This window comes from Crocuta crocuta, unplaced genomic scaffold (assembly GCF_008692635.1).
Source record: "Crocuta crocuta isolate KB4526 unplaced genomic scaffold, BGI_CrCroc_1.0 scaffold145, whole genome shotgun sequence".
Taxonomy (NCBI): Eukaryota; Metazoa; Chordata; class Mammalia; order Carnivora; family Hyaenidae; genus Crocuta; species Crocuta crocuta.
In genome coordinates this window covers 4,061,897-4,087,697 of record NW_027530857.1, presented here as the reverse complement: position 1 = coordinate 4,087,697, position 25,801 = coordinate 4,061,897, and the positions used below count along the sequence as shown (strand labels likewise).

Below are 25,801 nucleotides of genomic sequence, written 5' to 3'. Positions count from 1 at the left end.
TTGCACAAAAATGGGAATGTACTCAATGCTACTGAACTGCACATTTAAACATGGCTAAATGGTTAATTTTATGTTATGTATATCTCACCAAAAAAAAATTAAAATTTAAGTATTAACATAAAGGACAAAGCTTAATACTACAAAATAACAGACCAGTAAGTTATTTTAATTTTATTTATAAAATGTGTCTTTATGTTTTGAATAAGTAGTACATTTCCACAAAAATAAAAGTTACAAAAGGAAATACAGGGAAAAGTAAATCTTCCTATAGCCAATATATATATTTTTATACATATATATATTGCAATAGCTATACTCAGACACTTTCTTTTTCTACTTAACAATGTCTTGGGTAGTACCTTAAAAGCAACTTCGTTCTTTTTCTAACTTCTTAACATTTTATTTATTTATTTTGAGAGAGAGAAAGAGTGAGGGAAATCGAACATAAGGCAATCTTGTTCTTTTTTAAGAGCTGTATAGATACCATCAATATATTTAACAAATCCCTATGAGAAGCCAGAGAGGGTTTCTGTATTTTGTTATTACAAGAACATTTCAAAGAATCATCTGGCACATACGTCATTTTGTGTAACTGTGAACGTTTCTGTAAGATAAATTCCTAGAGGTACCATCACTGGCATTTCAAGTGATTCATATTAAAAGCATCCTCCATTCCCGTTTCCCCATTCCTCACAGCCAACAAGCCTATTTAGGTTTTCAATATTTATTCATGTCTGAAGTGTTGTCCTTAAACCCATCTTCCGGAAAGAATAATCCGTGCAGATGCTTTCATGCCACCTAACATATCCAGGATTAGGTCTAATATCTTTATTTTGGCAAACAAGGCTCATCTTCTTCTGGTCTCTGCATTTTCTCTATCCACCCTTCCATACCAACATCACCCATTTTAACTCTTTGTGCTTTTATAATATATTAGAGTTTATAGTTTCAGGCCTCCATGCATCTGCTCTTACTATTTCCTTAGCCTGGCATACCCTCCTCACTTCCACTGTGGGGATTCTAGACTCCCTTATGTAAGAAGAAGAACCTCACCCCTTGGGCTCCACTGGTCTCCATGCATTCATCTTCCACAGCCGTTGCTCTTCTCTAGGGAAACTATATCCTTGAAGTCGCCACGAATAGTGGTAGGGAGTTGTCTCTTTTTTCCTTTCTAGCTCTAGCAGCAAGCACAGTGCTTGAGGTCCTGTGGTGTGCACTCAGTAACATTTGTTTACCTGAACTCAACTAGATCTTGGAGGGAAAGGGGTGGGGTCATTCATTCATTAAAGGTATGCTTGTGGAGAGGCCATTAAGTGCAAGATTATGTGCTAGGCAGTGGGATTACAGTAACAGATGTTAGATAGGGCAACCTAAACATGCAATTCTAATTCAGCTGGGTAGGGGCTGCAGTGGACTCCAGGTCACAGGAGATTTTTTCATGAAAATAGTGAGCAAAGGGTGCTGTTGTAATTAGAAGGAATCACGAGGAATAAAGCTCATGATTTCTGACTTGTTGCTCATGGCCAAACGTCTTCATTTTTTAAAGTGGAGATGCTCTTCTGGTAAACAAGGTCAAGCACAAGGTCCTGAGTAAAATGTAATAACCTGAGCGAACACTCACAAGGTAACAAGGTCAGAATCAGTATACTCCAGGAAAGTTCTTTCTCTGGTAAAGTGCCTTAATATGTAGCTGCTAAAGTGTCTTCTAAGGGTTAAAAAAACCCCCTTCTTTCTTGTTGTTAAATGATCTATATTGTGTAATACAATTGTTCTTTGTCCTACTCTCTTCTCCAGTATGACCTCATTTCACAAAAGGTTGAGGAAGCAAGTAAAATGAAATGAAAAGAGCAGGTTCTTTCAGAGCTGGGCAGAGTTGAATTCAGCACAGAGGGCTGTCACTACCAGTAGAGTAAGTTTAGGCAAGTATTTACGCTGTCTGTTTCTCCTCTTGTAAAATAAACAAAAAGTAATATTTATGTTAAGAGCTTAATATGGTGCCTGACACATAGTAACAGCTCAGCAGAAGATGGCTACTAATCGATTCTAAGAACCTGAGGCTTTGGCGTATAAGTTCGCTCTTGCAACCAAAAAAATTCTAAGTCTTACCTTTACGTAAATAAGTTAGACCTGAACTCGCGTTTTCAGGGATGATGCAATTTGCCCTCTCCGGGCCACCGTCGCCGAGCATGCGCAACTAAGCGTGGCGGGACGTAGGTGTCATGGCGAGCTCCATCTGAAGGGCTGCCCGTACCCGCAGAACGGCGTGGGATCCTCTCTTTGGACTGGTGTGTTATTCCCCCATCTCGGGGTCAGGGTGGCGGGTGCATCAGTGTGGGGCAGAGGGTGGCTAGAGCTCCTTTAATGGCGGAGCCTTTTTTTCTCCAGTTTCGGTCTTTCTCGGGCATTCGCCGGTTTGGTTCGTAGTTGAAACGGGACTTGCCAGCCGGGGTCAGGGACTCGGGAGGCGTGTAGCGCTGCCGGCAGTGAGGACAGAGCCGTGGGCGATGCGTGCCGCAGGGCTGCGAGGAATGTTTAAAGGGTCTCATCCCTTAGTGTCCAACCTGATGTCATTCGTTTTCCCCCTTTCTGCGCCGCATTTGTGTGACGGATGGGACGGGGCTCTCCGCGGTCAGGGAGCTTTCACAGAGCTGAGCCTCAAGAACGGAAACACAAGTTGGCCAGAGGGGCCAGTGTCTTGATTTTTCACTTTCGCCCCCGTTTTATACTCCTAAAGCCTCTCTCTGAATGTCGGGACGACGCGTGTGTTTCTGGTGGAAGGCGATCTGGGTAGGAACCTCCCTGCCGAACTCCCATTGTATGTGGGTGTTAGTTGAATCACGCAGACGTGTGGTCGTGCTGGGCAGTGTGTATTACCGCGGCCGGACGCCGGTCACCATCGTGGCGAATAGGGTGGATGTAAACACGCCCGACTCAGTCAGTAAGAAGTTGGAAGTGGTGTGGACCGTCATCAACTTTGCCATATTAAGCACTCTTTTATGAAGTCTAAGTCCTTTTAACTAGTTTTAAACAGTCCTTACTGTGGTTTTGTGAACTTGTTGGGACTCACTTTTTCTAATCAGTTTTTATTTTCCAGACTTATCTTTCCAGAGGACTTGAGAACGATTGCAGATAATCAAGGTACTTATTTATTTCGAACCTTTCATACTTGAATAAAGCGTTACACATTAGAATGTTCAGAAAGGCAGCCGTGTGTCTCAGTAATGCTGCCACCGTCATTAATTGGAAACGGCATCGTGGCATCAGCTCCATATCATGCCATGTCACTAAATCTAAGAGACATTTTCATTCATTTCAACCTTGTATCTACATTCAGCAGCGCTGACCTTGTCGGCCTCTTTGACGTCCTCTCTTCCTTTGCCTTCTATCACCTACTGGTTTTCTCCTTTTTTGGTTGCTGCTTCTTAGTCTCGATTATAGCCTGGTTGTCTTCTTTTTGGCAGTTAAATTTGGAGTTCCTCAGAGCTTAGCCCTGTATCCTTTTCTCTTTCTGGGTGATCGAATATACATCCTAGTCAAGGCTGCTGCTGCTGCTGCTGCTGTTATTATTTTAGCCATCCTAGTGGGAGTGAGGTGGTACTCATTGTGGTTTTGATTTGGATTTCCCTTATAGTTAATGATATTGACATCTTTTCACATGCTTATTGGCCATTTGTATACCTTATTTGGAGACGAATGTATTTATCTCTTCTGTCATAGTTTACATTTGGTTATTTGTCTTTTTATTGTTGACTTCTGTACTTCTTGTGTTCTGATACTGGATATTTACGAGACCTATAATTTGCAAATACTTTCTCCCATCGTGTGGGTTCTCTTTTCACTTTCTTGATGGTGTCCTTTGAAGCATATAAATTTTTTAATTTTGCTGAAGTCCATTTTTTTTTTTGGTGGTTGTGTTTTTGGTGTCATAGCTAAGAAAGGAATAATGCTTAATCTAACATCACATAGATTTACTTCCATGTTTTCTTCTAAGAGTTTTATTTTGTTAGCCTTTAAATTTAGGTTTGTGGTCCATTTTTAGTTCATTTTTGGATGTAATGTGAGGAAAGACTTCAGCTTCTTTCATTGCATGTGGATTGTTCTCCCCCACCCCCATTGAATTTTTTTTGGCACCCTTGTTGAAATCAGCTGATGAGGTAATATATTTTTGACGAACATTCTAGATGGTTTTTATGAAAGACTAACTCCAGGATAAAGATCTTCAAACGTCAGTGCACATCAAGATCACCTGCAAGGCTTGTTATAGATTGCTGGGCTCTACTTAGAGTATCTGATTCAGGAGGTCTGGAGTGGGGCCCTCGAATTTTCGTTTCTACCAAGTTTCGCAGCGGTGCTAATCATGCTGATCTGGGAACCATGAACTATGAAAACTACTGGTGTAGGACTTTGGTTCACAGTGTGGTTACACACATGAGAATTACTGGAAGGTTTAAAAAGTAGTATCAATCCCCAGAGTCTGTTCCCTTTCCTCCTGTTTTTTAAGTAATCTCTGCTCCCAGCTTGGGGCTCAAATTCAAGACTGAGACCAAGACCTGCAAGCTCTGCATACTGAGCTTGCCAGGTGACCCCGTTCCCCTTGATTGATTCATTGCCCTGGGGCTTGGTCTCTGGTGGTTCCAAAAGCCCTTCAGGTGAATACAGTGAACACTCAGGCTTCAGAATCTGTGTTTTCCCTGCTCTCTCTGTGGTTCCCTGCTCAAGCTCTCGCTTTCTCTCTCCCAGAAATAAGTAAACATAAAAAAAAAAAAAAAGATTGAGAATCTCTGCCTGGGAGAATGGTGGTTCTCCATCAGGGCTATTTAGTGGAATCATCTGGGCAAGTTTTAAGTTAATGTCCTTAAATTCCACTCCTTGGAGCTTATAATTCAGAATGGGACCTGGGTATTTGATACTGTAAAAACTCTCCTAACAAATCTCGTATGCAGATAACACTACTATAAGATACTGCTTTATATTTTTTTTTTTTTTTAAGAGAGAGACAGCGTGAGCAGGGGAGTGTCAGAGAGAGAGGGAGTCACAGACTGAAACAGGCTCCAGGCTCTGAGCTGGCAGTCAGCACAGAGCCCGACGCGGGGCTCGAACCCACGAACCGTGAGATAATGACCTAAGCGAAAGTCGGACGCTTAACCAACTAAGCCACCCAGGCGCCCCTGCTTTATATTTTTTCAATCATTTTCAGTATCTTCCTTTTCACTGATGATTTTTATTCCCTTCATCAAACTTGAATTCCTCTACCTTTTAAGAAAAAACTTTGATCCTTTTGTTTCCTTTCATTGTTGTCTTGCTTTCTTTTTAGTCTCAAACTTTCATTTCCTTCTTACTTACAGATTTCTAAGGGCTAACAGTTCTCTCTACCAGTTTGTTGCAAGTAAAAGCTTTATGAATAGTGATGAGATTGTTCAAGTACTTACCATATGCAGCCAGTTTACCATCCTCTGCTTTTTATTTGTTGCCTTTGTTTCTCTAAAGTGAATTTCTAGAAATGGAATTGGTGTTATATGTATATGTGTATGTGTATATACATATATATGTGTATGTGTCTTCGGGTACCTGGGTGGCTCAGTTGGTTAAGTGTCTGATGCTTGATTTTGGATCAGATCATGATCTCATGGTTCATGAGCTTGAGTCCCACGTTGGGCTCTGTGCTGACAGTGTGGAGCCTGCTTGGGATTCTGTCTCTACCCTCTGCCCACACACTCTCAGAATAAACATTTTTTTAAAAAGGGATATATATGTTTTAAAGTTTGATATGTTGCTAGCAAGCCTTCCAGAAAGGATATACCAGTTTTACCATGCTTTTGGCCAAAAATAGGGTTTTGTCAGTCTTTTTTTATCAGTGGGGTAGATAAAAAATAATTTATCTTTAAACACTCGCTATTAGTGTGCTTCAGCATTGTTTCCATTGCTAATTGGCTATTTGCATTTCTTTTTTTTAATTTAATTTTATTTTTTTAAAATTTTTTATTTATTTCTAGGAGAGAGAGAGAGAGAGAGAGAGACAGCATGAGCAGGGGAGGGTCAGAGAGAGAGGGAGTCACAGACTGAAACAGGCTCCAGGCTCTGAGCTGGCAGTCAGCACAGAGCCTGACACGGGGCTTGAACCCACGAACTGCGAGATCATGACCTAAGCGAAAGTCGGACGCTCAACCGACTAAGCCACCCAGGCGCCCCGGCTATTTGCATTTCTTGAATGCCTCTTTGCCCATTTTTTCCCTGGAGTATGCTAATTTCTTAATGTCACATTGGACTCTTGTGTTGTTTGGGCTTTGCCAGTGAGGCCGAGCGAGCGTTGGGGGAGTGTGGTGGTGAGGCCTGGGTTCTAATCCTAGCTCTGTTGATGTGCACATCTTTTTGCTTCTTTGGACTTCAGTTTTGTAAAATGAGAGGCTTAGCAGTGTTTTCTGCTTCCCATATTGTGTGATGTTGTAGGTCTCCTTCAGCGGACCCCTCTCATCTTTCTCCATTCTCTTTGCCTTCCTTGGGTCTATACGCAGTGCTGTATGGGATGTAAAAAGTGCAATTAAAAAAGTATGGCTTTTAATGTGTCATTCAGTTCGGAGTTCTTCAGTAGTCCACATGAAGGCAGTACCTGGTCTTAACTTTTCTCATTTACCCTATTTATTTCATAGACAAATAGCGATAGAAGAAACTCGAAGGGCTATTAGGCATTTGCTTCAGGTTCACATCCGGTATAAGAAAGATGAGTTAAATTTACCTTAAGCATTTTATTAATTCATTCATTTGGTTAACAAATACTGTTTGCCTGCTCTGTGCTGGCCATTGTTGCAGGGGTCATAGATACAGTGGTGAAAACGAGGTGATGCATTTTTTTCCTGATGGCGCGGACCCTGCAGTGAGAAAGATAGAATTCGGTTCTGCAGTTATGGGGTCAGGTCAGAGGTCAGTGTGAGTGTGTGCGCAAGCTTGGTCTCTGTGTGGATGTCGTAGATGAGGAGGTTAGGAAAGGCCTCTCCAGGGAGGTGTCATTTGAATAGAGCAGTGGGCAGCAAGCCACACAGGTATTTGGGGGATGGTATTCCGGGCAGAAAGAAAAGTGTGGCAACCTCTGAGTCAAACTAGTTTGGCATACTCAGAGAGTATCTAAAAGGTTTAGTATACACGGGACAGAGCGGGTTAGACTGGGTCATCGACAGTAAGAAGAACATTGTTGAGAACCTGCAATGTGTAGATGTAATTTGAGTCACCAGAGGGATAGAGCTGTGAACAGAGCGCACAGAAACCTTTGCCTTCGTGGAGTACCTATTCTAGTAGAAAGAGGTAGACGTTAACCAAGTAATGAAAACACCTAAGCAGATATGAAGATGCTGTGGGAAAGGAACAAGGCTGGGAAGGGGAAGAGCAAGTGTGTGTACATGCGGTGAGGTGGGAGTTGCCCAGAGATTTCACTGGCGATCTTCAAAGTCCTGCAGGCCTCCAGGCAAGACAGAGACCCTGGGACGAGTGTGTTCCTGGGGGCTGTGAACTGGCAAGGAGCCCGTGTGTTGAGTGGAAGGAGATGGAATGGTAGGGAATAGAGTCGGAGAGGTGACTGGAGGCTGATTATGTATGCCCTTGCAGATCTTTGCGCGGATTTTGGTTTTTTACTCTGAGTGGGAATACCATTGGCAGGTTTTGATCTGAAGCTTGGGATGAAGTTAGGTTTTAAAGGGATCCATGGCTCCTGGGCTGAAAATTTCCTTTGGGAATTAAGGGGAGAAGCAGGGAGACTAACTATGGCAATAACCAATGCAGGAGTCAGTGTGGGTTTGTACCAAGAATGTGGCAGTGGGTATGGTTAGAAATAGTCAGATTCTGAATATATTTTAAAGTAGAGCCAGCAGGATTTTGTTGGTGGATTGGATGTAGGGTGAAGGAAGGAGAGGAGTCAGGGAAGACACCAGGATTTTTGCCTCGAGCAGGTACCAGGTTGGGATTGCCTTTAAACGAGATGGGGAGAGTTGTGAGAGGCTCTGGTGTGATGGTGGTGTGTGAGGTGGTGGTGGTAGTGTGTGAGGTGGTGGTAGTGTGCGCGATGAGGTGTGGAGAGCTAAGAGTTCTGTTTTTGACTCAAGTCTGAAACAACTATTCAACATTCAGGCAGGGCTGTTGAATTGAATAGGCAGCCGGACGCCTGAGCCTGAAGTTCACGGGGGGACTGGAGATGGCGTATAAGCATCTGCAGTTGGTATTTGAAGACCACGGAACTAGATGAAATCATGTGGGGTGATCACCAGAGCCATGGGGGCATGAAGTGTTGGCAAGTGGGAGAGGGGAGGAGGAACCACGTAAAGGACACTTGGGGCGTGGCTAACGTGGTAGGAGAAGACCCCAGAGATGGTGGGGTCCTGGGAGCCAGTGAAGAAGGGAGAGAATGGCCAGTATGCCAAGGGCCGCGGAGGGGGTCCTGTAAGATGACTGAAGGTCCATGATTATAGGTATTGTCGGACGTCACTGAAGTCATGACGGGCAATTTTCGTGGAAAGGTGGGGGTGAAAGCCTGGTCCATGAGAGAATCGAGGGGAGGGATCAGAAACTGTATGTGTAGGGAGCTCTTGCGGGGAATTTTTATTTTATTTTATATCGAGTAGACACACAATGTTACATTAGCTTCAGGTATACAACTTAGTGATTTGACAAGTTAATACATTATGTTCACCAGAAGCGTAGCTATTGTCTGTCCCATTACTTGGCTCTTAAAGTCTCATTGGCTGTATTCCTTATGCTTTTGCTTTTTCCCTCATGGCTTATCCCATAACTGGAGGCCTGCTCTCCTACTTTGCCCAATTTGCCCTCCTCCCGTTTTGCTGTGCCCCCCACTACCCTCCCCTCTGGCAACCATCAGCTTGTTCTCTGTATTTATAGTTCTGTTTCTGCTTTTTGTTTGTTTATTTTTTAGATTGAATTGATGAGTATCCTATGGTATTTGTCTTTCTCAGTCTGACTTATTTCACTTAGCATAATACCTGCTAGGTCCATCCATGTTGTCTCAAATGGCACAATCTCATCTTTTTTATAGCTGTATAATATTCCGTTGTAGATATACCTCCTTTTCCTTGTCCATTAGCCTCTCGATGCACACTTAGATGGCTTCCATATCTGGACTGTTGTAAGTAACGCTGCAGTAAACGTAGCGGTGCACATATCTTTTCGAGTTAGTGTTTTTGTTTTGCCTGGCTACATACCCAGTAGTGGAATTATTAGATCACATGGTATTTCTCTTTTTAATATTTTGAGGAATCTCTATGCTGTTTTCCATGGTGTCTGCACCAATTTACATTCCTACCAATAGCACACGAGGGTTCCTTTTTCTTCACACCCTTGCCCACTTGTTGATGCTTGTCCTCTTGATTTTAGCCATTTTAACAGCTGTGAGGTGACAGCTGTTTGTGGTTTTGGTTTGCATTTCCCTGATGATTAGTGATACTGAGCATTGTTTAATGTGTCTGTTGACCATCTGTATGCCTTTGGAAAAATGTTCACATTCTCTGCCCATTTTTAATTGGATTATTTTTTTCGGTGTTGAGTTGTAGGAGGTTTTTTTTTTTTTTATATATTTGTATTAGCCCCTATAGGATATATCATTTTCAAAGATCTTCCCCATTTAGTAGGTTGTCTTTTGTTTTGTTGATAGTTTTCTTTGTTGTGCAAAAAGCCTTTTATTTGATATAGTTCCAGTAGTTTGGTTTTGCTTTTGTTTCCCTTGTCTTGGGAGATGTATCTAGAAAAATGTTGCCTTGGCTGATGTCAGAGAAATTGCTGCCTTTGTTGGCTTCTAGGATATTTTGGTTACAGTTCTCACATTTAGTCCTTTAATCTGTATTGAGTTTATTTTTATGTATGGTGTGAAAAAGTGGTCCTGTTTCATTTTATACGTAGCTGTCCAGTTTCCCAGCACCCTTTATTGGAAAGAAATTGCTGCCTTTTCCCCATTGTATATTCTTGCCTCCTCAATCAGTAGAGTAATTGACCGTATAAATATGGGTTTATTTCTGGCATCTGTATCCTGTTCTGTTGATCTGTGTGTCTATTTTTGGGCCAGTACCATACTGTTTAGATTATGACAGCTTTGTAGTACTTCTTGAAGTCTGGAATTGATAGCTCCAGTTTTGTTCTTTCTCAGGATTGCTTTGGCTACTCGGAGCCTTCTCTGGTTCTATACAGATTTTAGTATTGTTTGTTATGGTTTTGCAGAAAATGCTTTTGGTATTTTAATAGGGATTGCATTGAGTCTGTAGATTGCTTTGGGTAATATGGACATTTTGACAGTATTAATTCGAGTCCATAAGTATGGAATATCTCTCCTTTGGTTTATGTCATTTTCAGTTTCTTTCATCAGTGTCTTATAGTTTTCAGTGTATAGGTCGTTCATCTCTTGGGTTAAGTATGTTTCTAGTCATTTTATTTTTTTTGGTGCAGTTGTAAATGATGGTGTTTTTTAACTTTTAATTTTTTTAGTGTTTTATTTATTTCTGAGAGAGAGAGAGAGAGCATGAGCAGGGGAGGGTCTGAGAGAGAGGGAGACAGAGAATTTGAAGCAGGCTCCAGGCTCTGAGCTAGCTGTCAGCCCAGAGCCAGATGTGGGGCTTGAACCCACGAATTGCGAGATCATGACCTGAGCTGAAGTCGGACACTTAACCAACTGAGCACCCAGGCTCCCCAAGGTGGTGTTTTTTAAAGTTCTCTTTTTCTGACATTAGTGTATGGAAATGCTCCTGATGTCTAGTATTCATTTTGTGTCTTGCCACTATACTGAATTCATTTATTACTTCTAGTAGTTTTTTGGTAGAATCTTTAGGATTTTCTGTGTATAGTATCAGGTCGTCTGTGAGTAGTGACATCTTGACTACTGCTTTGCCAATATGGATGCCCCTTGTGTCCTTTCCTGGTCTGATTGCTGTGGCTGGGACTTCCAGTACTAATTTGAAAGAAGTGGTGAGAGTGGACTTCCTTGTCTAGTTCCTGACCTTAGAGGGAGAGCTTGCAGTTTTTCATCATTGAGGATGATGTTAGCTGTGGGTTTTTCATATATGGTCTTTCTTTAAAAAAAATTTTTTTTAATGTTTTATTTATTTTTGAGAGAGAGAGAGAGAGGCAGCTGAGTAGGGGAGGGTCAGAGAGAGAGAGAGAGGGAGACACAGAATCTGAAACAGCCTCCAGGCTCTGAGCTGTCAGCACAGAGCCCGACACGGGGCTCGTACCCACGAACCATGAGATCATGACCTGAGCCGAAGTCGGACACTTAACCAACTGAGCCACCCAGACGCCCCTTACATATGGTCTTTCTTATGTTTAGGTATGTTCCCTCCAGTTCCATTTTGTTGAGAGTTTTTATCATGACTATATGTTACATCTTGTCGAATACTTTTTCTGTACCTATTGAGGCAATCATAAGATTTTTATCCTTTGTTTTGTTGATGTGTTTCATCATGTGAATTGATTTGTGAACATCGAGCCATCTTGGCATCCTAGGAATAAATTTCATGTGATTGAGGTGAGTGATCTTTTTAATGTATTGTTGTATGAGGTTTGCTAATATTGTGTTGAGGGTTTTTGCATCTCTGTTCATCAGGAATATTGGCCTGTAGTTTTCTCTTTTGGTGGTGTCTTTGGTTTTGGTATCAGGGTAATGCTGGCCTCATAAAATGTATTCCTTCCTCTTCTGTGTTTTTGATATAGTTGGAGGAACATAGGTATTAATTGTTCTTTAGATGTCTGGAAGAATTCACTTGTGAATCCAACTGGCCTTGTATTTTTTTTTTTTAATAATGTTTTTATTTATTTCTAGGAGAGAGAGAGAGAGACAGCGTGAGCAGGGGAGGGTCAGAGAGAGAGGGAGTCACAGACTCTGAAACAGGTTCCAGGCTCCGAGCTGGCAGTCAGCACAGAGCCCAACGCGGGGCTCGAACCCACGAACTGCGAGATCATGACCTAAGCGAAAGTTGGACGCTCAACTGACTAAGCCACCCAGGCGCCCCCAACTGGCCTTGTATTTTGATATTTTGTTAGTTTTTTGGTTACTGATTCAATTTCATTATTTATAATTGGTCTATTCAGATTTTTTCTTTTTAAAATTATCTTTTTTTTTATTTGAGAGAGAGAGAGAGAGGGACAAACAAACAGAGTGGATGTGAATGGGGAAGAGGTGTAGAGGGTGAGAGAGACAGAATCTCTGTCTCAACACAGGGCTTGATCCCATGACCCCTGGATCATGACCTGAGCCAGAATGAAGAGTTGGACACTCAACTGACTGAGCCACTCAGGCTCTCTGGTTTATTCAGATTTTCAAATTTTTCTTGGTACAGTTTTGGAAGATTGTATGTTTCTGGGAGTTTATCTCTTCTAGGTTGTTCATTTTGTTGCCATATAATTTTCATAGTATCTCTTGTAACCCTTTATATTTATGTGATATCAGTTATTCTCTCTTGTTTCTCATTTTGAGTCCTTTCACTTTTTTTCTTGATAAGTCTGGCTAAAAGTTTTTCAGTTTTATCTTTTTAAGAACCAGCTCTTGGTTTCATTGATTTTGTTTTTCCTATTATTTTAGTCTCTATGTCATTTATTTCTGCTCTGATCTTTATTATATCCTCTCTTCTACTCATTTTGGGCTTTGTTCTTTTTTTAGTTCCTTTAGGTGTAAAGTTAGGTTGTTTGAGTTTTTTGCTTCTTGAAGTAGGCCTGTATTGCTATCTATTTTTCTTTTAGGGCTACTTTCCCTGTGTCCCATAGATTGTGGACTATTTTCATTTTCATTTGTCCCCATGTATTTAAAAATTTTTTTCTTTGATTGTTTTCTTGACCCATTGGTTGTTTAGTCTCCATGTGTTTGTTTTTTCCAGTTTTTTTTTCTTGCGATTTATTTCTAGTTTTAGACCGTTGTAGTTGGAAAAAAATGCATGTTTTGATTTCGGTATTCTTCAATTTATTGAGGCTTGTGTTTATGGCTTATTATTCTGGAGAATATTCCATGTGCATTTGAAAAGAATGTGTATTCTGTTGTGGATGAAATATTCTGTGTATGTAACGCCCATCTGCTCCAGTGTATTGTTCAAATACATTCTTTGCTTACTCATTTTCTGTCTGAATGATCTATCCATTGATGTAAGGGGGGTGTTAAAGTCTCCTGCTGTTGTTGTGTTGCCATTAATTTCTTTCCTTATGTCTGGTAATATTTATCTATTTACGTGCTCTAGTGGGTAGCATAGATACTTAACAATTGTTTNTCTGTTTTGTCTGATAGAAGCATTGCTACCCCAGCTTTTTTTTTTTTTCTGCTTCCATATGCATGGTCAATGTTTTCCACTCCTTTGCTTTTAGTCTGTGTTTGTCTTTAGATCTAAGGTGAGTCTCTTGTAGATGAGGTACAGTGCATCTTTTTTTTTTTTTTTTAACATCCTGTTTCCTGATTGGAACATTTATGCTATTTACATTTAAAGTAACTATTTCTTATTTTTTCTTAAATAGTTTATTGTCTAAAGTGATTATTGATAGGTATGTACTATTACTATTTAAAATTTTTGTTTTCTGGTTATTGTAGTTTTTCTTCCTTTCTTTTGCTCTTTTTATTTGAGATTGATATGTATCTGCAGTGTTTTGCTTGGCTTTCTTTGTCTTTATTTTTTGTGTATCCATCATAGGTTGAGTTTGTGGTTACATGAAGTTCCTAGATAGCAGGCTAAGTAAAGAGGAGTTTGTATTAATTTGATGGTCATTTAAGTTCAGCATATTCTAGAAAAAACCAGAAATGGAAAATCTTTTTCCTTTTTCTTTTTTGCGTTCTCTTTTTACTCCCTTCTCCACATTTTGTGTATATGTTGTCATATTTTACATCTTTTCTTATGTCTAATATGGCCATTTCTTTTCCACTTAAAGTTAAAAGCCCCTTTTACATTCTTTGTAAGGCTGGTTTAGTGGTGATAAACTCCTTTAACTTCTGTCTGTCTGGAAAACTATCTTTACTTTAAATCTGAATGATGATTTTGTTAGGTAGAATATTCTTGGTTGTGGGTTTTTTTTCCTTTCAGCGCTTTGAATATATCATGGCTTGCTCTTCTGGCCTGCAGAATTTCTGCTGAACAATCAGTGGATAGCCTTATGGGGTTTCCCTTTTAGGGAACTCTTTGTTTCTTTCTTACTGTAAGCTTTTAGGTTTCTCTTTTTATCTTTAACCTTTGACGTTTTAATTATTATGTGCTGTGGCGTGGACCTCCTTGGGTTCTTCTTGTTTGGAACTCTCCTTTTTGGACCCAGATGTCTATTTCCCTCTTTACATTTGGGAAGTTTTCAGTTCTTCTTCAAATAAGTTTTCAGCACCTTTCTCTCTTTCTTCTGAGAGTGCTCTATAATGTGAGTGCTTGTTTGCTTGATGTTATCCAAAGATCTCTTAAACTTTCCTCATTTTATAAAAATTCTGTTCTCTTTTTAAAACAAAAAAAAATTTTTTTTTTCAATTCTATTTTCATTGCTCTTCAGCTTGTGAACTCTCTGTTATCGTCTTCCAGATTGCGGATCTGTTCTCGTGCATTCTCTAATGTACTGTTGATTGCCTCTAGTGTGGTTTTCCTTACAGTTATTGTATTTCTTTATCTCGGATTGGTTCTTTTTAATATTTTCTCTGTCTTGAAGGTCTCACTTAGTTCTTCCACGCTTTTCTCCAGCCCAGTGAGGATTCTTATGATCCTTACTTTAAATTCGTTAGCAGGCATATTGCTTAAATATGTTTCATGTAATTCTTTTGCTAAGGCTTTTTTGTTTTCTTTTATACTTTTGGAACGCATTCTTCTGTTTCCCCGTTTGCTTAACTTTCTGTGTTTGTTTCTGTGGATTAGGCGAACGAAGTGGTTATTTCTCTAAAAGGTGAAAGAGCGGTCTTGTGTCTGGAGACCTACGCAGACTGTGTGTGCTTGTGACGTCTGCTGGCTGGAGCTGTGGCCCTAGGGGCCTACTCATGCTCTTTTAAACTGTGGCTTAGTTGGTTGAGCTTCTGACTCTTGTTCTTGGCTTAGGTCATGATCTCACCAGTTGTGAGTCTGAGCCCCGCCTCGGGCTCTGCGCTGACAGTGTGGAGCCTGCTTGGGATTCTCTTTCTCCCCCTCCCGTCCCTCTCCTACTCGTGCACGCACACACTCTCTTTCTCTCCAAATAAATGAATGAACTTAAAAAATGTTAAACTACGGCTTTTTAAAGAAAGACTGAGGAAAAAAAGAATTTAAAGAAGAAAAGATAATAAAAGAAGAGAACCAAACCAAAAAGAAAAAAATGTAAAGAAAAGAAGACAAATTTTAAAAAGTTAAAAAAAAAAAAAAACCCAGTAAAAATTAAAACACACATAAAACAAAACTGTAGCTTGTTTTCTTTGCCCCAGCAGCATAGGGCTGCCGGCGTGGGCTTGTGGGCCCTGGGCTCCCTGTGGTGACCGCACCCACCAGTTACAACACCGGGACCCTCCAGCTTTGGTGTTGGACTCTGCCTCTTAGGGCAGCCAGACCCTTCCTCAGTCTGGTGTTTGATGCGGAGAAGGAGAGAGCATTCCCATACCACTCGGCCCTTTCAAACTGCCGCTTCTCTTGTGACGGCCGCTGTGGGCTTGTGGGCCCTGGGCTTGCAGAGGTCACAGCCTGCTGGGCGGATTGGGGCTGCCTGTCATGGTGTCCAGGCCCTGTTCCGGTCTAGGCTTTTAGGCGGGGAGGGAGCATTACCGCGGCTTCCGCGGTCCCTGGGCCGGAGCGCTTTCCTGCAGCTCCGCTGAGGCTTGGCACAGGTTAGCGTTGTCTCTTTCAGAGGCTGGTTGCTCTGTTAAACTGTGGGTTTTTTACCTGTGCCCAAGGACAGAGGGGTCTGCTCCCGGTCCCTCAGTACTGTCGCACCCCACTGCAGTTCATGGTGTCGGGGGTGGGCGTTCCCTTTGTCCCCCTGTGTCTCTCGCTGTTCTGTCTCTGGTTGTTGAGTAGCTGCTCAGGCAGCCCTCAGTTCCTCAGGAGGAATTGTTCTATTAATAGGTGTAATTCGGTGTGTTGCGTGGAGGACGTGCATTTCAGTCTTCCTATGTCATCATCTTGAATTGGAATTGGAGATTTTTTTTTTGTTAATTAAAAAAATTTTTTTAAAAATTTTGTATGAGAAGGAGTGAGAGAGAGCATGAGCAGGGAAAGGGGCAGAGAGAGAGGGAGACAGAATCTGAAGCAGGCTTCAGGCTCTGAGCTGTCAGCACAGAGCCCAGTGTGGGGCTCAAACCCATGAGCAGTGAGGTCATGACCTGACCTGAGTTGGATGCTTAACCGACTGAGCCACCCAGGCGCTCCTTTTTTTTTTTTTTTGGTTAAGTGTTTATTTTAATTCCAGTATAGTTACCATACAGCGGAAGATTAGTTTCGGGTGCACAGTTAATGATTCAGCACTCCCATACAACACCCGGTGCTCATCCCATGTGCTTCCTTACTCCCCATCTCCTGTTTCACACAGCTCCCCACCCACCGCCCCTCTGGCCACCAGCAGTGTGTTCCCAGCATTTAGAATCTGTTTCTTGGTTTGCCTGTTCGTCTCTTTTCTTCCCTTTTGCTTTCTGGTTTGTTTCTTTAATTCCGCATATGAGTGAAATCATACGGTATTTGTCTTTATTCGGGCTGACTGACTTCGATTAGTATAACAAGCTCTAGCTGCATCCACATCGTTGCAAATGGACAAGGGGATTTTCTTTGAGAGAAATATGATTGAGATAGTACATAGAGGAGGTGGGGTCTAGGTGTTTTCAGTGGGAGAAATAGCATGTTTGTATTGGGTAGAGAGAGTGATGATAGAGAAAGAGTGGTGTGATTCTGTGCTTGACTAAGTCAGAGTAGAGGATTGCTCTTGGAGGGGGTGGTGGGCTGTTCATTCAGTAACAGATTGCTAGGCAGAGGACACGGACCATTTCCCTCTGAAGGAAGGAAGTCATCCGTCTGTGCAGGGTGTGGGAGAGGAGCTGAGGCTCCGCTTCACTCAGGCCTTCTGTCTTTGGTACATGTTTAGCCCCATTAGGAGGAGACGTGTGAGAAATTAATTTTCAGAAAATTCCTAAGTGAGTTTTAGTTTCTTTACTGTAGTTTTTCAGTCTTTGCTCTACTAATGTGTACTGGGAACCTGTAAGGAGGCAGAATTTCCTAAATTTACTTGACCACACAATTGTTTTTTCACCGGTAGATAGTATTTCAAATCAATAGAACCCATTTCAGAAAGCCTAACCTGGTTCAATTGTCCTTAATCTGGTTTGCTGAGTTGGCCAGGGCTCTTATTTGCAAGGGCAGAAAACCCAGTGTAAACTAATGTAAGCCACAAGGGGAAACTGACCGGCTCACGTGTTGGGGCCGAGCGGGGCTTTGAACCCGGTGCTCAGATAACGTCAGTATGGCTCTTTGTCTCTCCAGCTCCTATGAGGCTCATTCCCTGGGTCGTTTCTGCCCCGTGGCGGGCAGCATGGCCCCTGGCTCCCCCATGTCGACATCCTCCCAACGTGGCCCCTCAGTGAAAAGGGAAGCCATCTCTCCTGTTAGTTCGGGCATAGAAGTCCTCCTGATGATCCTCGTGGTCTGGGCTTGTCATGTCCAAACCTGAACCAGTATGGTGGCCAGGAGGATCGGTTATTCTGAAGGCTTGGGTCACGTGCCTCATTCCTGTGTCTTGGGAAGGAGGAGGCCTGTGACTGGCAGACTCCCCTCGACTATGTCATATACATGTTAACTGTAATTTAATCTTTATCTGGTTAAAGATTATTTCTAATCTTTTGTTATTACTAACAATGTGAAGTTGGCTGAGCTTTGAACACAGGTTTGTCTGACTTAACTGGGCATAATTTGTCGTAGTTGTAAAGACTACATTGCAGTAAGGGGCACAAAATGATCCTGGCTGAAAAGCTGCTCTTATTTTTTTATTAAATTTTTTTTTAATGTTTTATTTCTGAGAGAGAGAGAGACAGTATGAGCAAGGGAGGGTCAGAGAGAGAGGGAAGCACAGAATCTGAAACAGGCTCCAGGCTCTGAGCGGGCTGTTAGCACAGAGCCCGACGTGGGGCTCGAACCCACGAACTGTGAGATCATGACCTGAGCCGAAGTCAGACGCTTCACCGACTGAGCCACCCAGGCGCCCCTGAAGCTGCTCTGTTTATTGAAAGCTGTGAACGGGGAGAGGGGTACCTGGCAGATGGGGAAGGGAGAATTCATCAGAGGTGCTTGAGACCAACAGGGAGTCTTAGGATCCTTAACACTGGCTTGGGTGACCCAGCCGAGGTACAGTGGTCATTCCTACATGAAGCAGGCAGTAGAGAGCTGTACAGGCTGTAGGCTGGGGCCTGTTTGGCATGGGATTGTTGTTGACCTTCTTTGGGTAAGTTAGCTTCCCTTTGTTTCATACTACTCTTTAGAGTGAGGACGGTAACACCACCAGACTCCCGGAGTTGTGAGTGGGTTAATGAGATGACCCCGTGAAGCACTTGTTTGACGTCTGGACATGGTACTAGTGGTAGCACCAGTTAATGTACTCAAGTGTACATTCCTTTTTCTTTCCAGGTGATTTTTCCCCTTAATTACTGTATTTTAACATAATTACAGATTCACTTACAGTAGTAAAAGTTATGTGGGTACGCTGTATGGTTTATCCAGTTCTCCCCAATGGCAACATCTTGCAGAACCGCAACAGAGGATACTGATGTTGATGTAGTTGGGGTGGAGGGCATTTCCATCACTCCAGGGACCTCTCCTGTTGACTGTTGATAGTCACATTCACTTCTCTCCTGTCCCATTCTCTCCTTAATCCCTGGTGACCTCTATTGCGTTCCTTATTTCTGTAATTTTTGTTATTTCAGGCTCAAGTATGTTATATAAATGTAACCATAGAGTACAGAACCTTTTGGGATTGGCTGTATTCACGCAGCATGTTTCCCTGGAGATTCATCCAGCCTGTTGTATGCATCAGTGGTACATTTTTTATTGCTGCATAGTAGTCCTGGTACAGGTATATACTACAGTTTGACTGTGCCGCCCACGGAAGGGCATCTGGGTGTTTGCAGGTTTTGACAAAGAAAGTTGCTGTAAGCATTTGGGTTTAGGTTTTTGTGGAAATGTAGGTCTTTATTTCTCTTGGAAAAGCCCTCAGAAGTAACAAGGGAGTTATATCGTTAGTTTTTTAAGAGAACGCCAAGCTGTTTTCCGGAGTGGCTGTGCTGTTTTATGTTCCTGCTAGCATTGTATGAATGATCGAGTTTCTCTGCATCCTTGTCTGCATTTAGTATTGTCACTGTTTTTTAATTTTAATCATTCTGGTAGGTGTGTAATGATACTCTATTGTGGTTGGAGTTCGTGTTTCTCTGATGGCTGGTAATGTTGACTGTATGCTTGCTTGCCTTTTTTATATCCTCTTAGATGAAATGTCTTTGTCTTTTATTCATTTCCTAATTGGATTTTTTTAACTGTTTTTTGAATTCTAGATACCAGTCTTTTGTCAGATAAGTAGTTTGCAAAAATTTTCTCCCACTCTGTAGCTTGATTTTTCTTTAAAAAAAATTTTAATGTTTATTTATTTTGAGAGAGAGAGGGAGAGAGAGAGAGAGAGAATGANAGAGAGATACAGGCTCCAGGCTCTGAGCCATCAGCACAGAGCCCGACACGGGGCTCCAACTCAGGAACCATGAGCCGAAGTCAGACGCTTAACGGACCAAGCTGCCTAGGCACTCCTGTGTAGCTTGACTTTTTATACCCTCTTAAACAGGTCTTTTGCAGAACAAAGGTTTGAAGTTTTGATGGTGTCTGGATTTATTAATTTTTCTTTTTATGGATCATGTTTTTGGTATCAGGTCTAAGAATTCCTCATCTAGCTCTAGGTCTAGAAGATTTTCTCTTACAGTTTTTCCTAAAAGTTTATAGTTTTATGTTTTATGTTTAAGTTTATGATACATTTTGCATTAGTTTTTGTATAATAATTTTTGTGTGAAACTTAGATTGGGGTTCAGTTTTTGTCTGTAAATGTCTCATTGCTCCAGCATGAGTGGAAACGGTTATCTTTCTTTCACTGAATTGCTTTTGTACTTTTGTGAAAAGTTGCTTGAGCATATTTGTGTGGGTCTCGTTCTGGTTCTCTGTTCTGTTCTGTTAATTCATATTCCTGCACTCCCACCAACACCGCACAGTCTTGATTATTCTAGCTGTGTAATAAGTCTTCAAATTGGGCAGCTCAATTCCGCCCACTTTATTCTTTTTCACATTGTTTCAGATTGTTACTTAAAAAAATTTTTTTTACCAGTCCATATAAATTTTAGAACGATCTTATCTATATCTACAAACCATCTTGCTTGGATTGTGATAGGACTGTGATTACAAACTTGTATGTCAGTTTGGTCTTCACTGCGGTGGGGGTGAGGGCCCCACAGCGTTTGGTCTGCTGGTTGGCGAGCCCAGGGTTCCTATGTGGCCGCCTGCGGTTCTGTCCGGGCGGCTGGGGGCGCCTTATTACGGCCTCATAAAAGTAGAAGTCAGGAGGTGGGACTGTGGTTTTGTGTTTTGTGAGGTTTTGTTTGTTTTGTTTGTTTTATGGGGTAGAATGGTGGTTGTCTGAAAGTTTTGTCTTGCTAGGCTGTCCCTTTTCTGGTTCTTTGAAAAGAGAACAGTTTTTTTGGGGGGTGCTTCTATTGTCTGTATCTGTTGGTGATTCTGGGTTGTGGGCTTCTTCAGTTCAAGTCTGGGATAGAGGAGGCGAAAGAAACCCCGAGTAACTCACCATTGTGTTGGGCCTCGGGTTCCATGGTCCCCAGCCAGTCTGCCTTCTCTCTACCTTTCACAGTCTTCTGATGTTTATTTTATATATGATGCCCAAGTTTTCGTTGTGGTTAGTGGGACGGGTAGGGAAAAGTACACCTCTTCTATCTTCTCGAAAGCTGTGTCCACGTTTTCTTTTTGAAATTATAAAAATTTTGAACATTCAGGAAAGTAGAATCAGATACTGAACACCAATATATATATATGTCTTAGATTTCAGACTTGTAAATGTTTTCCTGTATGTTTTAACCTATTTTTATTGTCTTAAATTGTAGACATAATGATATTTAACCACATATTCAATATTTCAAGAAGATTTTTAGAAAAGCTTATGTGTTTTGAGTGTGTGCGTGTGCAAATCAGGGAGGGGCAGAGAGAGAGGCTTCACACTGTCAGCACGGAGTCCGACATGGGGCTCGATCCCATGAACTGAACTGTGAGATCATGACCTGAGCTGAAATCCCAGACGCTTACCTGAGCCATGCAGGCACCCCATAAAAAGATTTTATAAAAATAATAAATAAAATGGATAATCATGTTTATGATGTCAGAAATAAGATTTTTAAATAGAAGGACGATACTTCATATCAGTACTTTGTATCTAATGATTTACAGTAATATTCTAATATTATCTGACACCCACTTTGTATTCTTCTGCCCCTAGTTCCCACAATATTTTACAGCTGGTTGGACAATGTGACACAGAGTCAAGAACATGCATTTCATGTCGTTGTTAGCTTCTAACTTGTTCACTCCTTCTCTGTGATACTGATTTGTTGAAGAAATAGTTCCAATTGAACCTTGAGATGCCCCATTATCAGTAGGATTTGTCTGATTGTTTCCTTGTATTTCTTTATCTTGTGCATTTTTTGTAACTTGAAGTTAAATCTGAAGGCTTTATTAGATTCAAGATCAGCAAGAATATTTTGTGAAAGAGATTTGTGAGGCACTCATATGTCTGTCGTCTGTAACTTTTTTATGTAATAGAGAAGATGCCTTCTGCCTCCTGTGATACCCTCCTGGACGACATAGAAGACATTGTGTCACAGGAAGATTTAAAGCCACAGGATAGGCATTTTTCACGGAAGCACGTTGTTCCAAAGGCGCGAAAGCGAAACACTCAAAAATATTTGCAAGAGGAAAACAGTCCACCAAGCGATAGGTAAGCTCTTGTTTTGAGCGTATATTCAGTATCCTACCAGAGAAGAAACTGGTGCTACTGGTCTGTGTGATATATATAATGTCTCTTTCTAAAAATCTTTTGAACTTTGGAGAGGAGATATTTTTTTATTTGAATGGTTTTAAATTTAGCAAAGTCATTGGTTAAAAAATAAAAAATGTCAGATAGCATATTTCTTGAAGACTGACTGGCTCAAGGACAGTATTTGGCGTAAACATAGGAACCATGGCGCCCCCGGCCCCCTATCCCGCCCCCCAAGGCTTGCCTCCACGGCCCAGGATCTGTTTGATATCACTGTATCAAATCACTGTATGTGCTGCCGAAGCGAGCACTTGCTATCACTGTGTGTTATGTTGCGTTACTTCCAAATGAGAAATTTCACTGGATTTCGTAATTGTTATGAGACAGTGGTGCTTTGGGTATTTGCTTTTTCTTAACAAATTTACAGATACTTCTGGATCAGCCAAAGGCATTGGGCACAAAAGAATTACTGTGTCGTTTATCATATTAGGTCTTTAGTTTTGTGAAATTCTAATACAACCTAGCCAGAAAGGATTATGCAGTTGTATAATTTGAACATGCTTATATTTGTGTAAATAATAAATTGCTCACAGTTTTAAGTCACTCGATTTTGTTTGTAACAGTAAGTTTTTAAAGTCTGTGAATGTAAACTTTTCATATATTTTAATGACTGAAGTTTATTGAATTTGTTCTGAATATGTCTTTAAGGTAATTTCTGTTTAAATTTAAATTATTAGGGCAGTCTTACTTGAAAGACCTTTTTTCCCTTTCTAAAAATAATACATTTTTATAACTTTATTTTTTGATTTTTTTAATAACTTGTTTTATATATGGGTTACTATTAATTATGCTGTGGAGTGATGGTTTTTCTGTTTTGATTCAGTTATTTCAATAAGTTATAAAGATTGTAACTATTATATAGGAGTCTGTGAAGAGGTGGATGTCTTTAGTTTTTCTTTATTTGCTTCTGTTGGCTAGAACCATTTTCTATTGTTATTTGTATTTACATTTTTATGAGTTTAACTTAGTGATAGTACATTAGTAGTACTGAATTTAAAGTATAATGCACAGAAAAGGGAGGTATTTTTATGTAGAGGGTCATAACTTAGAATTCTGTGGCTGTTTTATCTTTTTTTAAAAAAATTTAATGTTTTAAATTTATTTCTGAGAGAGAAAGACAGAGACAGCGTGAGCAGGGGAGGGTCAGAGAGAGAGGGAGACACAGAATCTGAAGGCAGGCTCCAGGCTCTGAGCTGTCAGCACAGAGCCTGATGCGGGGCTTGAACCCACCAACCAGGAGATCATGACCAGAGCCGAAGTCGAATGCTTAACCGACTGAGCCACCCAGGCGTCCCTGTGGCTGTTTTATCTTGATTTTAGACTTTTGGGGTAACGCTTTTTCATGAATAGATTGCACATAGGTTGCTGTGAGTGTGTTTTTCTTTATATGCCCAGAAATCAAATATTTTTTGTTTTAAAAATCCTTAAATGAGCCTTACTTTTTTTTTTTCTTATTGATTCTTTAATAGCACTATTCCAGGCATACAGAAAATTTGGATACGAACATGGGGTTGTTCTCACAATAATTCTGATGGAGAATATATGGCTGGACAGCTGGCTGCTTATGGATATGAAATTACAGGTAATGGGATCTGTAGTGTATTTCATTGATTAAATTTTTCAGGGCTGAGTTCTTTAGAGATGCATATTTTAGCTTCAGCAGTTAAAGCATGTTTTAGCATAACTTAATGATTTTAAAGTAAAACAAAACGATAGCTCTTATACATTGTCTAGATAACTAAAGATACATTATTTTAAAAATACTTCAAAAAACTACTTTGAAATAAATTTAGACTTGTAGAAAAGTAGTAATATTATAATTTGCATCTATGCTTTACCCAGTTTTCTCTGGTACTGACCTCTGACATAATTATGCTATAATTAATAAACTAGGAGGTTAACATTAGGATAGTACTTCTCCCTAAGCTGCAGATCTTATGTGAATCATGCCCGTTCCCCCACTGACGTTCTGTTCAGGATCCAGTCTAGCATCTCACTTTGTTTATTTGTCACGTCTCCTTAGTCTCCTCCAGTTGACAGTTCCTCAGTTTTCCCTTGTGTTTTATGTCTGTGGACTGCTGAAGAAAGCCGATTCGTTATTAGAATGTTTTGTAGAATGTCCCTCAACTTGGGTTTGTTGGGTGTCTTCTGATCAGAGTAAGGTTATGTATGCATTCTTGGCAAGAAGAACACATTGAATTCTCTGTGCATCATATCCGGGAGTTGATAATGAGTTGATATGTCTTCTAATCAGCGGGCCACTTCTGTCAGACTTCTCCACAGTCAAGTTAGTGTTTTTTCCCCATTGTAATGAATCGATCACCTGAATCCCCTCAGCCTTTTCTCTACTAGTTTCAGTATCTGATGATTTCAGCAGCTGTCCATGGATCATGTCTGCAGCAGTCATTGCTGTTTGTTAAATGGTGATTCTGTTTTCTTCCTTTCTTCCATGCTTATTAATTGGAATTCTTCTGTAGGGAAGACAGTCCTTTCTCCCTGGCTTTATTTACGTGTATTGGTGTGGACTTACATGCTTATTTGTCGCTCCTGTGGGTGTAGTCCAGTGGTGTTGTTATTTTGCTGCTTATCTTGTTCCAGGTTTGACCGTGGACCTTGTCAAGCCAGCTCCTGTGTCTTTTAAACAGGCTCCCGTTCTTTCTGTTTTCTATTGCTGCAAGATGTGTTCGTTTCATATTTTCCCTTCCCAAGCTTCGGGAGCAACTGCTCTTCTAGGGAGTCCTGATCCCTTTCATTAAAAGAATGGTGTTTTGAGCCAGGTGAGCCTTGTGGACAGTAGGTGAGCTCATTGCCACCGTGAAGTGTCCGTGCGTCTAGGCGCTGTCAGCAGACGGAGCTAGGAAGTATGTATGTGTGGAAACCGCGTGTCTGTATTAGTGGGTCTGTCAGCATGTACATTGAATGGGGCCATGATCTGAATGCTTTGTGACAGGCACTGGCCCCGTGCTCTGTATATGTCACCTGGCTTAGCCTTCGGTAGATGGGGAAATATTGGCATCCCGACTTTACAAATGAGAATGGAGAGGCGGTGTCCTACTCTAAATCACACAGCGAAGTCTCTTGTCACGCTGAAACACTGCTCTTGACTACTCTTCTCTGTGGCACAGTTGCCTGTCCCTGTGTGATCGGCAAAGTCTTAGCCTCAAGGTGGTCTGGGAGGTTGTGGGAGGACTGGAAGCTTCCTTCTTTTCTAGTGGTGTTCCCTTCAGCAACTAAATGATCCTACTGCCTTAACTGTGTTTTTGATAACTTGTCCTTTAGACTGCAAAATCAGCCTTAATAATTTTGTTCGTTAGATAAAAGCCCTCAAAATGTGTTTTTAAGACTTACTTCTCTAAAAAAAGATTATTCTTCTGGATTCATTAGTAATTTTTAGTATAAGTTAGCTTGGGTTTGCCTTGATACGTTCTGATGGTGCAGAATATTAATAGTCCATAAGGTAATTTCCTAAAACATTAAAAAAAATGAGCTTGACTTTCCCTAGGTAGTATTAAATATCTAACACATTTTAATTTTAATTTTAGTTCATTAGCGGTTTGTGTTTGATCTTATTACAGTACTCTTCTAAATGATAAATAGTAAAACAATAGTCCTGATGCATTTATACAAGAATGCTTAGTTTTGTAATGTATATCCAACTTTAGCTTTTTTTAAATTTAAAATTTTTTATTTTAGAGAGAGACTGTGTGTGAGAGGGAAAAGGGGCAGGGGGCAGAGGGATAGAAAT

At 41.0% G+C, this 25,801-nt stretch overlaps 1 protein-coding gene across 7 annotated transcripts in view; it reads left to right on the top strand.

The window, feature by feature from the left end:
• The first annotated feature begins 2,203 nt into the window (after positions 1–2,203).
• CDKAL1 (CDKAL1 threonylcarbamoyladenosine tRNA methylthiotransferase) overlaps positions 2,204–25,801 on the top strand; it is a 700,075-nt gene continuing 676,477 nt past the window's right edge. For 5 of the 7 annotated variants that reach the window (XM_077769569.1, XM_077769571.1, XM_077769566.1 and 2 more), the window contains exons 1-4: positions 2,204–2,285; positions 3,095–3,138; positions 21,783–21,957; positions 23,526–23,638. In XM_077769569.1, coding sequence (XP_077625695.1) covers positions 21,788–21,957; positions 23,526–23,638 — 283 coding nt within the window. In that variant the 5' untranslated portion in view covers positions 2,204–2,285; positions 3,095–3,138; positions 21,783–21,787. Of the gene's footprint in view, positions 2,286–3,080; positions 3,139–21,782; positions 21,958–23,525; positions 23,639–25,801 lie in introns of all 7 variants that reach the window. The other 2 variants (XM_077769567.1, XM_077769568.1) reach the window with 2 other exon arrangements.